This window comes from Cydia pomonella, chromosome 4, assembly GCF_033807575.1.
Source record: "Cydia pomonella isolate Wapato2018A chromosome 4, ilCydPomo1, whole genome shotgun sequence".
Classification (NCBI taxonomy): Eukaryota; Metazoa; Arthropoda; class Insecta; order Lepidoptera; family Tortricidae; genus Cydia; species Cydia pomonella.
The window spans coordinates 22,897,021-22,910,939 of NC_084706.1; the positions used below are offsets into that span (position 1 = coordinate 22,897,021).

At 38.7% G+C, this 13,919-nt stretch overlaps 1 protein-coding gene across 1 annotated transcript; it reads right to left on the bottom strand.

Moving 5' to 3' along the window:
* Positions 1 to 347: 347 nt before the first annotated feature.
* LOC133517277 (phenoloxidase-activating enzyme-like) lies at positions 348 to 8,129 on the bottom strand. Its single transcript, XM_061850511.1, has 4 exons — positions 7,532 to 8,129; positions 5,554 to 5,722; positions 4,035 to 4,216; positions 348 to 3,492 (listed from the first exon to the last, which is right to left on the bottom strand). Exons 1-4 carry the CDS (start codon positions 7,719 to 7,721, stop codon positions 3,107 to 3,109), a joined length of 927 nt encoding a protein of 308 aa, XP_061706495.1. The 5' UTR covers positions 7,722 to 8,129; the 3' UTR covers positions 348 to 3,106.
* Between the last annotated feature and the right edge of the window lie 5,790 nt (positions 8,130 to 13,919).

Below are 13,919 nucleotides of genomic sequence, written 5' to 3' on the forward strand. Positions count from 1 at the left end.
GTACCATTTTGTATCATTTGGCGTTGAAACTCTAGGTCCATGGGGTCCCAGCACGCACAAGTTTTTTGGAGAAAACGCGAAACATCTGGTTGACGTAACTGGCGACCGAAGAGCTGGCGGCTTCCTCGCACAACGTATCAGTATTGCGATACAACGAGGAAATGCCGCCAGCATCCTTGGTACAATGCCTCAAGGGCCTATTTTAGATATAAGTTAGTTATAGTAATCATCTGTAGATATCTATTTTGTATATTGTTATTATAAACTTAAAAAAGTGACATTTGAAGTCTAACAAAAGCAAGGAATGTCACGTAGATTATGTACTGTTAATAAAAAAACAAATGTAATTACTTTTGGTAATTTAATTAAGCATATTAGAAGGCACAAAATTGTTGGAATATTGAAGCAAGAAGTGTAGGTATTAATACATTATAGAAACGGGGCTTAACTGGAAATATTGCAATTTCAATCGGTACGAGGGTTTGGGGCTCATTCACATGGAATACACTCATTAGTATATGTTGCTACGGTTGGCGGTGTGAATAAATAAAACAGAGAGTTAAATAAAGAACTGAATTTATTCTACCGAAAATTCCGCCGCAAGCAGACGATTTAGAGTCGTAGGGTAGGGTACGTTTTAGGCCTAACCTAGGTTACGTAACGTATCTACGTTACAATGTAAGCGGAAACGAATATCGACAGTCGAAAAATCGAATATCGTTAGTGTTGTGTGTCGATAGAGTAACATCCCTAGTGGGCAAAACGTTCAAATTGATAAACAAGACCAAGTGCGGGTAGTACGAAAAACTAGCGCGGCTAGATGTTGATTTCAACTTTAGCCAGTCTTCTCTGAGACCACGGGGCCAACGCCGTCCTCGAAACGTCGGAAGTCAATTTAAAACTTAATACGCGATTAAGTATCGTTTCTATCGCCCCGATTCGAAGAATGATTAAGACACGTTTAAGATCTTGGAAATATCTTTTAAAGATCGATACCTAAAAGTACATGTCGAAATTGACGTTTATTTCGATTCCGCTGTGATCCCAATAAGATCTATCTACGATAATGCTAACTTCAAAGTGACATGGGTTGCCCGAATCGAGCTGCTTCCGTCAATATACGACATATAAACGATATCTAAATGAGAAAATATCTAAACCAGAACTTATCTTTATCGTATCTCATTCTTCGAATCGGGCCGTATAATTTAATTATGTGTATAAATCGTGAAAGTTTAAATCAGTGCTTATTGTAGGTACTTGAAAGTGTTTTGATTGTTTTATAATAACTGAGTATTAATTAGCACTAATTGCATAACTTTAATTGGGTACATATACGTAATGTAATATAATATGTATAATATTGAAATATAAAATGTAGACACAAGATGTAGTGTAAAAGAGTTAGCATAAACCTATTTACCTACAGAATAAAAATTTTGATCTTGATTTCATATCCTAATTTTTGTGTACCTTCCCTGCGCCAGTTACCAGCCAGAGCCCCCTAGTGTAAATTTATTCGGTTTCGTGACGTGACGTACGCGTTTACATTAAGTCTTATTTATTATGGGATTTAGAAACAGCGCGCCAAGCGGAACGTTTAGGAAACTCCAAATCCCATATAAAATGAATTACGCCATCGAATAAATTTACGCTAGGGGTACAGATGACAAAATCTTTGATCGAGCGTTAGCGAAAGTCTCCGTTTAAGCTTGAGCAGAACAGCATTCGTATGTCCGGATGTTTTTCCCCTACAGAGGGCTGATTTTTGAATATCGAGCACTCGATTTCGTCACTTGAAAATCTGCGAATAACGGCGAATTGCCAGTTTTGAAATACGAGCGGTAGAAATTGGGAATCTAGTGGTATTGACCACTCGTTTTAAATTATATTAATATAATTTAAATGCCAGAAATAGATGAATCCTGCTGTCTCTGTTTAAGACAGCTCTGTCATACATAGTTCCCTTCGGCCGCGTACGCAACCAGAGCTTCGTAACCAGATGCGATCGAAAACTATTTCTGCCTTGTACGAAACCGGTTGCGATCAAAAACTAATTTCGTCTTACCCGTAACCAGTTACGATCGAACACTTCTCGTTCTTATACGAAACCAATGTCTGGGTCATCTAGCTATAGGTTTTTTTTTCAAATTTTTTGTCATGATACTCATGATAATTTCTTTCGAATCGAACACTTTTCTTTGTTGTACGAAACCTTTCGACCGTTGATAAAGTCAGCTAAGATTATATTTATACACCTTGTTATACAGTATAAGTACTGTACACGTTATATATCTAGTCAAAAATCAGAACACAAAAATTGTACCAGTTGATAATATTCAAATACTTTGTTGGCAAATACAATGTAACCTTGTTCCTTAAAAGACACTGGCTTAAGAGACATGGAGCACTGACATTCAGGATAAGAAATTATCATGAGTATCATGACAAAAAATTTGAAAAAAAAAACCTATAGCTAGATGACCCAGACATTGGTTTCGTATAAGAACGAGAGGTGTTCGATCGTAACTGGTTACGGGTAAGACGAAATTAGTTTTTGATCGCAACCGGTTTCGTACAAGGCAGAAATAGTTTTCGATCGCATCTGGTTACGAAGCTCTGGTTGCGTACGCGGCCGAAGGGACATAGTCAATTTGGCATTTTAAGGTTAGAAATTGTATTGAGATGACAGCTGTCGCAGAACCCAAGCTATGTGAAAAACATTATAGGGAGCGTGCATGAACTGTAGGAGGCAGCACAGGAGCCGTCTGATTTTTGGCGCGAGGCGTAAATGTGATGTTTTTTGTTTCGATGTAGCCCACAAGATGGCAGAACCTACTATGCACAAGAAAACACTTGACGTGTAAATGTGCCTGTTTATGGTTCTGATTCAGACCACAAGATGGCAGACCCTCCAACGCGCACGGTCCCTATAGCAGTGTCCCGGAGAGACATAGCTGTTGTCAGGGGCTACCGCTGCCAGTGACGGCTCAGGGTTAAATATTTATGTCCTAAATTAAAGTTAAGTAATAAAAAAGTTAGATGATAGATTACTAATAGAATATGATTAACTCGTCAACAAAGCGAATCCATTATGGGATCGAACCTAATTCCTCATAGTATTCTGGATCCAACCCAAATAAGAGAACACATTAGTGTACACAGAAGGCTTAGAACCCCCGCATTTGCTATCCCCATAGCTGACAACTCCAACAAGCTGGAAGCGTCCTTGCTGCTCGACCATAATTGGGCCCCCGGAGTCTCCGAAACATGAGTCCTGTCCGTTTCTCCCTGCTGCGCACAACATGCCATCAGTCACCGGGAAGTATTTTCTGCATGTGTTTGGGGAGATCAGCTGGACGTGTGCGTGTAGTTTGATAGACGATGCTGGACCGTGTTCTGTCTGACCCCAGCCGGCGATGGTGAGAGGAGTTCCTTCGTATTTGGCGTCGTTGATGTTGAAGGTGGGCAGGGGGATCGGACGAATGTATTCTAAAATAAAAAAGCAAGCGTGTAAAATACAACAAATATAAAAAAGATTTAAAAAAACTTTTAAACACAATGTCAGATTTTCTTAAACGGGGGGGGGGGGGCTCTAACGCATTCGATAAAATTTGCTCTATCCCATATATCGAAAAATCGATCTAGGTAGGTTTTATCTCCAGTAAACTCGCATTTTCGAGTTTTCCGAGCAAAGCTCAGTCTCCCAGATATTAAACAACAATTTTTATATTAGGTGCCTACCATGTACCTACCTCTTATGTGTTTGCTTTGAACTTGAAAACTCCTACAAAGCGATACCATATACAATCCGATGTAAGTGTAACTATGTTACCTGTCTGGGTGTCTGGGGAATATGTGCCATCGGAAAGTTTTCAAAATAGCGAAATATTTGAAACTTTTTGACATTCGTTTGTATAGAAAACGTTTTTTTCCATTCCCAAGATGGAACCATTCTTTATATCTTTGGAAATTTTACAGACCGAGAAATTTTATAACTACTTATTTGGAAATTTAACTTGCGCATCTGTTACCAGAGTTAGGAGCGGGTCCGGCTAACCGTAACATGCCGATGTCGTTACGGATTTCACGTCGATCGAACTGCTTGTGTATGGTAACCATGTCTGGATGCATCAGCACGTTCTGGACGCACTGGCTCCCGCTGCAGTCATTTGGGAAAGTCCGGGTGTTGTACTCTGCTAGGTAGACGCTCACGCTGTTCAAACAAATAGTGTTAACTGTTAATCAAAATTACATGTTTTTATACCACGCCGGTGCCAAACCAGCATACGGCTTACCTGATAGTAAGCAATCACCGTAGCCTACGGACGCCTGCAACACTAGTACAATCCTGTATGGAAATTCTACAATATCTGCAATACAGCCATTCTGGCACATATAGGTAATAGATTGTGACGGCTAAAGTGAGCTATTATACCACGGTTATTACAAAGGATTTGTTCCTTTCAACAACACCGGGAAGGGAGTTGGCATTCGCATTATCTCCCCTGCACATGCCCAACTCAACTGGGCACAGCGCGGTGCATGTTGTGACTCGTCCGTATACAAAAAGAGGTGTGCAAGATTTGTCTTCGACGTGTGTCATTTTCTGTGTATTTGTGTTGTCATTACAGATTGAATTTTGCGATTGTTTTTGATTGTATTTCTTTTTGGAGTGAGAAGTGCAACTGTGTGCACTTTCCCCTCGCAAAAAATGTCGATTTGTACGGTAAGATATTGCTTGGGCTCCTCTCTTCCGATGTGTCGGAAGCCGGTGTTGCTCGAAAAGGTGTTCCGATTTGGCAACTTTAGCTGTCACTATCTTTATGATGCTGACAATGCCAAGCTAAGGCATCTGGAGAATTTTCTGCAGACTTAGATAAATTGTATTATAGGAAGGGATCCATATTGTAATTGTAACATATATTTACTCCTTTGATGAACAAAATGAGGTATTAGGTAAATAATTAATAATTTAAGTATGTATGAATTTCATCAAATTATTACATTTATTTAATAAATGTGAGTGCATATATTGTGCAAAAATAAAAGAAATTAATGCAATGGGGCATTTTTAGAAAGCTGTCTTACTCCAAGGATCCAAGGAAGGAACATCCGATATTGGACTGGGAAATGTAAAAACGCTCTGAGGGTCAGTAGCACCCGCAGGCTCCTGCTTCACATCGCATCACCACAGTGAAAATAGTCGTCTGACATTCAAAATTCAACCAAAACTGCTAAGTGGAATCTCCTGGGAATTTGCAAATAGGTATATCCAGGGGAATGATATTGTTGAGGAATTACCGTAAACATTGACGCTTGTGCCGTCGTTACTTACCGACCCAGAAATGTAGGTTAAATGTTCAATGTTAGGTGTCAATCAATCCATCTGTCACCCGTTCAAACGATATTTTATGGTAAAAAATGTATTGGTGGTCTGAAGATTATATTGTCTAACTGGCCCTAAAGGTTGCGTTCGGATGTGGCGGCGAACGTCACTCATTTTACCAAGGAAATTGACACACTTCGCTCATTCGACAATTTCATACTTACTCCTCATAATTTTTGATATCGAAATCCAAGCAGTGTGCAGCGGTGAGGACATGACGTGGGCTGATGAGGGATCCCCCACAAGCCGCTATGTTGGTCCCCATCGGTTCATGGATTTTCATGGTGAGGTGGACGAGCCATGGGTACTGCGCTATGCCTGTAGGACTGCCCTCTAAAAAAAAAGCAAAATTAAACGAAAAAATCTCGCTATTAATTATTTTTAAATCATGTGAAATGTTATTACTGTTTATAGGTATTTATTTTTGTGAATAACTTCGTAATCAATAAAAAATCTATATCTCGTAAGCCTACTCGTAATCCTAAACCTATATATTTGAAACGGTCCTAACTATTAACCTACAACTTCTGTCAAATACTCAACGAGAAAAAAAATGTTATCTACAACATTACCCACGCCCTAAGGAAGAGTGGACATCTTCGCTGATCATTATCCTAGGCTAACGTCCAGCAGTGTTGGCTGAACGTTAATTAGAATTGACCAATAACCATTACAAATTGAACCGTAAACTGTATCGGACGGTTACAGTTTACGGTTCAATTTTTAACGGTTAATGGTCATCGGCCAACACTGACGTCCAAGTGCCTCGCCTATTGTATATGTGAGATATGCCAGTGTACTGTACATGACTAAAGATATTTGGTAAAAGATAAATGCGTTAAGTAGTATGTATAATATAACAACATGTAAATTGGGTTAAGAATTATAGCAAGTGTAATTGGTATACACCGTTCGTGTGAATAAAAAAAACCGGCCAAGTGCGAGTCGGACTCGCGCACGAAGGGTTCCGTACCATTATCTATAAAAACTGCAAAAAAATACGATTATTGTATGGGAGGCCCCTTAAATATTAATTTTATTCTGTTTTTTGTATTTATTTAAACTTTATTGCACACATAAAGAAAAATGTACATACGGCGAACTTAATGCCAAAAGGCATTCTCTACCAGTCAACCATTGGGTCATACAGAGACATTTGTGTATGTTGGTGCAGGAAAAAATAATAACAAATAATAAGGAAAAAATTAAACGTGAAGTCAAATAATATTAAAAATATATAAACAGTTAAATACTACTACTTATATAAAGTATAAAACATAGAACCTTATTTAACTTCTTCTGACAGAACATGCTTGCGAAGTAGTCGTTTGAAAGCGGGTTTGCTTGGGGCTTGTCGAATAAAGAGAGGGAGGGAATTCGTGAGACGGATTGCTTCAACGGCGAAAAAGTTAGACATAAAACCAGTACGTTGAGAAGGAATCGAGAGTTTGAGAGAACAGGAGGAACGGAGTTCACATCCTGGACGGGGGGTGATGAAAGTGAATTTACGTTTAAGATAACCAGGAGAGGAAGGCTCGAACAAAATGGAGAATAAAATACTCAGGATTCTAAGGGACCTACGACGACGGATGGAGAGCCAATTTAGCATTTATTGTTATAGCGGCAACAGAAATACATCATCTGTGAAAATTTCAACTGTCTAACTATCACGGTTCATGAGATACAGCCTGGTGACAGACAGACGGACGGACGGACGGACAGCGGAGTCTTTTTTTTTTAATTATAGGACATTATTACACAAATTGACTAAGTCCCACAGTAAGCTCAATAAGGCTTGTGTTGAGGGTACTTAGACAACGATATATATATAATATATAAATATTGATAAATACTTAAATACATAGAAAACACCCATGACTCAGGAACAAATATCCATGCTCATCACACGATTAAATGCCCTTACCAGGATTTGAACCCGGGACCATCGGCTTCATAGGCAGGGTCACTACCCACGAGGCCAGACCGGTCGTCGAAAGAAGTCTTAGTAATAGGGTCCCGATTTACCCTTTGGGTACTGAACCCTAAAAAAAGATAATATTTGAAACATTTTTAAAATATTGTGATATTGCCATATTATTTTAAGCACACAGAATACCAACCATACTTCGAAGGTAACCTTACCTATTATAAATTTATCAGGAGGGATATGCGAAGCGTTCTTATCTGTGGAACGTCCGAGTTGTTCTTCCAGAGGACCCTTCAACTTCTCGTGCTGTCCAAATGTCCCCAATCGATTCATACTGGCTGTGAATCTACACAGACCGTCATCCACCACCATAGCAGACACTAATAGAAGTGTTAACTTAAACATGATGATACTACCAATAGTCTGTGACACTGCTAAGTGGAGGGTTTAACAATGAACTGTATTTCTGTTCAAATCGCTAGGGTATTTTATAGGCCATTAGGGAAAAAGCCACAATGAGTGTGTATGTTCTTTATACCTTGATGTGTCATAGTTTTATTGTTAGACAGATTACACATTATTTAGGTGTCAATATTACGTACCTGATAGTAAACGCGTCAACTAGGGACGTCAATACAGTTTCAATAGGGCTTTCGTCCGTATGTACAGTCAGCTGCAGTCGGCTGTCATAGAAATGTGTGCACCCTTCAGCTGACTGTTCATCCGTTAGTCAAGTTCATATGGAAAATCTGAGTGCGCGAAAACGCAGACATAATGACTGGACTGAGCCCTGAATAATTACAGACACAGGCACATACACACAACACACAATAATTACGCATGTACATACTTCTTGCACAGCATGCACAGGCAACTGGTCAAGGCTCGGAAACCGGTTAAATTTCTTAACCGTTATCAAGTACTTGGCGCAAAACCTTCAAATTTCGGTTTCGCTCGAGAAACCGTTATTTAAAACCGGTTTTTATGAGAACAGTTCTTCTCAAATTAACCGGTTTAGAGCTATAAAATCCGGTTTCTTCCTAGTGTCTATGTTTACGTGGCACACCATCAGGCTGGCCGGCCGTTTCGTTGCTCGTCGAATAAACCGTTGTTTTTAGGATACAATAAAATTCTTAAAACCGAAATAACCCGGTATTTAGTAAACCGTTTCCGTGCCTTGCAACTGGTAGATATTATCTTCACCATATCCTGGGGCTTATTTCTCGAAGGTTATTAGACTAATATTAAAAGCACGGTGTCATGGAGACCCGTATAATTTAACACTTCGTGGATCAGAGATCTGAACCGGTTTTTTGCAAATACGTCGAAATAAACATTTATTTCGGTTTATTTTTGGCCAATTACAAATGAAATAATTAAAAAGCGGCCAAGTGCGAGTCGGACTCGCCCATGAAGGGTTCCGTACCATTTATGACGTATTAAAAAAACTAATTACTAGATCTGGTTTTCGTTGGAAGTTTGCATGGTAATGTATATCATATATTTTTTTTAGATTTTTCATTCCGTTATTTTAGAAGTTACAGGGGGGGGGGGACACACTTTTTTTCACTTTGGAAGTGTCTCTCGCGCAAACTATTCAGTTTAGAAAAAAATGATATTAGAAACCTAAATATTTTTTTTTTTTGATACTTTTTTTAATCCTGCAAGCTGTCTATCTTTGACATTTAGCTGGAGATTACGTTTTTTTTTTGAGGTCGTGCGTGGTGCGATATCCTTTGATACGCCCATCAATTTAAAAAAAAGATCTTATATATATTTTAGATTAAGATCTTGAGGTGCTCTTCTCTTCAGCCTTGTAAAAGTTGTATTAGGTTGTTCCTTCATCAGGTTTCTCGCGAGTAAGTTTGGGTGGTTCTCCATTCTTTTACTATATTTGTCTAAGGTGTCTGACACTTCTTGGTTTATTGTTTTGATTTGGAGATCTCGATGTAAATTCTCGTTTTTGATGTACCATGGGGCTTTAGTGATAATTCGTAGTATTTTTGATTGGAAGCGCTGTAGTATTCCTAGATTGGATTTTGAGGCTGTTCCCCACAACTGGATGCCATAAGTCCATATAGGTTTTAGTATACACTTATAAAGTAGGAGCTTATTATTTAGGCTGAGTTGGGATTTGCGTTCTAAAAGCCAGTACATCTTACGCAGCTGTTGCAAATATCATTTTTGAAGACCTATCCTTAGATACCCCACACGTATGGGTTTGATGAAAAAAATTTTTTTTTTTAATTTTTATGACGTATTAAAAAAAAACTACTTACTAGATCTCGTTCGAACCAATTTTCGGTGGAAGTTTGCATAGCAATGTATATCATATATTTTTTTTAGATTTTTCATTCTGTTATTTTAGAAGTTACGGGGGGGGGGGGGGGGGGACACACTTTTTACCACTTTGGAAGTGTCTCTCGCGCAAACTATTCAGTTTAGAAAAAAATGATATTAGAAACCTCAATATCATTTTTAAAGACCTATCCATAGATATCCCACACGTATGGGTTTGATGAAAAAAGATTTTTTGAGTTTCAGTTCTAAGTATGGGGAACCCCCAAAATTTATTGTTTTTTTTCTATTTTTGTGTAAACATCATAATGCGGTTCATAGAATACATCTACTTACCAAGTTTCGGAAAAAAGTGGCTGTGACAGAATCGGACAGACAGACGGACATGACGAATCTATAAGGGTTCCGTTTTTTGCCATTTGGCTACGGAACCCTAAAAAGAACGAAAAAATACCGTTAGTCTAATACTGATCGAGAAATGGGCCCCTGCATGCATTAAAATTAACACAGGGGTCATCAAACTTTTGCAGTAAAGATAGACGCAGTAAATCAGCAAAAATCATTAGTTAAGGAACTTGGGAAGTAAAGAAGTAAAGAACATTTTAGTTTTTTTTTTCGGTATTTTTCAGTCAGCGTTTTCAACTAAACTCAAGGTTATCAGTCGATACGTTTTAATAAAGCACGTTTAGGTTGCTAAGAGCGTTTTTACTTATAAAAATAATCTATACGGAAGTCGGAAGTTCGTCGGCAACGCGCATGTAATACCTTTGGAGTGGCAGGCGACCATAGGCTACGCAAACTGCTTTCCATCAGGCGGGCCGTATGCTAGTTCGCCACCAACGTGGTATAAAAAAAATCAAAAATATTGTGTCATCCCTCTAATGATTGATCCAGGCGTGCAAAAAAAAACAGCTTTTATTGATTATCAAGTTGATCGTGAAAAAGGGGCCTGATGACTTACGTACACATATATATGACGATGCAATTATGCTTATTTTGTTTTACATGTTTTTTTATAAATCACACCGCAATTCGTTATTGGTAATTAGTGGTTATGATTAAATGTTAGTCATATTATTACTTAAAAAACGTTTATTCATAATGACTAATTAAACCCGAAATGATACCTTTTTCCTTAACCTGTTCATAATTCAGAACTTAAAACTTGCAAATATGTGACCAATTTAGTTATAAGGTCCCACTTCGTCGATTCTAGAAGATAACTCTTTCTTCAGAAAGAGTTAGGGCAGTTTAGTGAAAATTGGCAAACACAGGCAGTTTGACAAAATCTGATGCATCACACCTACTGTACAGTATCCGAAACTTTTTTGGGGCCTGAAAGTTTAATGATAAACTGGTAAAGGTTTAAAAATAAAGATGACCAAAGATGACCTATTGAATGATACCACACGTAAATTTTTACTTAAATATTACGATACAAGTGCGAAAAATAGGAAATTCGAAACGAGTGGCGATAAATTAAAACAGGGAGTGTTTTAAATCGACACGAGTTGCGAATTACCTATTCGCACATGTATCGTACAACGTTTTACATTACATATGGCCTTCACACATCGGCTTTCTTATTGCGCGCTCGCTTACAGCTCGCGCGCACAATATCGCCTAATGCTGTAAATGATGACCAACTTAGCACACTTGTATCATAATGTACTATTAGTTATACAGGATGGGCACATTAAGAAGTATACATTTTGTTTACCCTTACAATTAACTTTTGAACTATGGACCGGCTCGCTAAATACCAAAGTTTATTATTATTCTTCTTCTTAACCCTTCTCAATCTTAGAGATGTAGGCCTCCCTTAATTTTTGCCATTCTGGTCTATTTTGCACTCTATCTACCTATTTCGATCCAGTTGTTCTCTTGATATCTTGATACCAGCACATTTTTGGCTTCCCTGCTGGGCGCGACTCTAGATAGTTTTTTCTTTATACTACGTCGGTGGCAAACAAGCATACGGCCCACCTGATTATATTATATTCTGATTATTTGAAATTATAGTATAAACTGAAATAGATATAATACACTAAAGAAAAAGTGACCAAGTCCACCCATTGCCGAGGCGGGAAACGATTCCGCGTTTTCAGCTTACGTGGCTAACGTCTTAACCACTAGACCACCCGGTCACGGCGGTACCCGTCCCAAATTTTAATTATAGATAATGGTGATATTTAGATATTTTCCTTCCATTTTTATGCTTATGCCAGCGTGAGATTTCAACTGTTTGCTCCTAAAATCCATTGATTCCAAAGGTTTAATCCTGAAAGTATGCAGATTAGTTTGATATCAATCATGGTTATATGGGTCCCAGTAGGGCTAAGATGGTCGGCTCTTTATCATCATTTGTCACCATGCCTCTAACGTTCTAACAAGTATGTAAGTGCGAAAGTGACGGGCATAGTGACAAGTGATAAAAATGGAACCATGCTGCCACCGCTGGTACCAGGAACGTCGAAGTACTCTTTCGCAATCTCGCCAGAAGTTTGAAAGTTAAGTTAAGGTAGTTATTCACACGAGTTCTTATACTCGTAGTAAAGGAAATGGGGAAGTCTACTTTGCAGACAAAGTCGCCGGCAGAGTCTATGTTATAAAACACGTCGGAATTCCTTTGTAACCGAATAGCCCAGCTTGCAACTTTGCACTAATGCACTGCGCCATTAACATGCTTTACACGTCTCGGGTTGCATGTGTTATTGCAACGAGTATGCTGTTGCTAACGTCATATGATAATTCTCACATTTTATTATGTACTCGTAATTGTTTAATTACGTTGCACATTAAGAACTATTTAGTTTGTAAGTACATCGTCAATACGAGTGGGGAAAGTAAGTGCAGAAATGTATCGAGCACTCTTGTCATGCGATGTCGCTTGGCGTTCAAGGGGCCCATTGATTACCAGTTTGCCGGACGACATTGGCCTGCAACCTATTGACATTGCCTGCAGTTATTCGCAAAAGCTGACAATCGCGAATAACTCACAGGCTGATATCGTCCGGCAAACTGGTAGTAAGTGGGCCTCTTTAGGGCCATTTGCGCCATTCAGGGTTAGCCACTGATTCGGGGTTAAACCCGGTGTTACCAGTACAATGTAACCCTGGGTTAGTGGCTAACTTTGGATGGCGCAAGTGGCCCTTAGCTTATCTAATGCCCAAGCCAAGACATAAACTCTAGACTACCAGCCAAAAAGGGATGGGAGAAAATCAGTTGCAGTGGTCCAGTTAGCTAGAGCGCTAACTTCTATGTAGAATGTGTGTGGACGTGTGCTACGTTGACCTAATATTTACAGGTAGGTATGTACCTAGCTGTAAATATTAGGTCAAGTTTCGTATACTCGTCATTTTCGTATTATTATTTTTTTTTATACTACGTCGGTGGCAAACAAGCATACGGCCCGCCTGATGGTAAGCAGTCTCCGTAGCCCATGTACGCCTGCAACTCCAGAGGAGTTACATGCGCGTTGCCGACCCTAACCCCCCCCCCCTCGATGAGCTCTGGCAACCTTACTTACCAGCAGGAACACAACACTATGAGTAGGGTCTAGTGTTATTTGGTTTTCTGTAAGGTACTTCCCCAGTTGGGCTCTGCTCTAGATCTGGAATGACATCCACTGGCTGTGCCCTACCACACAAAGCAAGATGAAATTCACAATGCCCATACCTCTCTTTTGGACGTAGTTTAAGGACGTACCCGGGCCCATTAATCAGGGACCAGTAATTTAGGTACTTACCTATTTATGAAATATGAACAATTCTAACAACCCAAAACACAATTAGTTTGCGGTGTTTTATCACAGAGTTCCCATGGACATCTCCTATCTGCCACATCAGATCGAAAATGTTGGTTTCGCACTGACTTCAAAAAGTAAATTACCCCGAAGGTTATTAATTTTATTATTATTAGGTATTAATTACTTAATGACAGAAATTTGCTTTACAACGAAATAAGGACTAAACAAGGATATGGCGTAGGTATATAAAAAGTATTTTGTGCTTTTAAATGGGTTTATTTAATAAAGAAAAAAAAAACTTTTTTTAAAACTTTTGTATTTTAGTTTTTTAGTTTTTAGAGATAGGAACTTCATTTATTTTAGGTTTTGAGCTAAAATACTTCTCTGTTTATAGTTAGGTTGTATATGTAGTTGTGGGCTAGTACCTATTCCATGGGTTAGAATACAATCTAATGTTATTTACGGCAAATGTCTGTTACTGTTTTGGTACATATTGTCAATAATGAAACATGGGGGAAATAGTATCAGCACTTTGGTCACCAGAAATCTACTTTTTT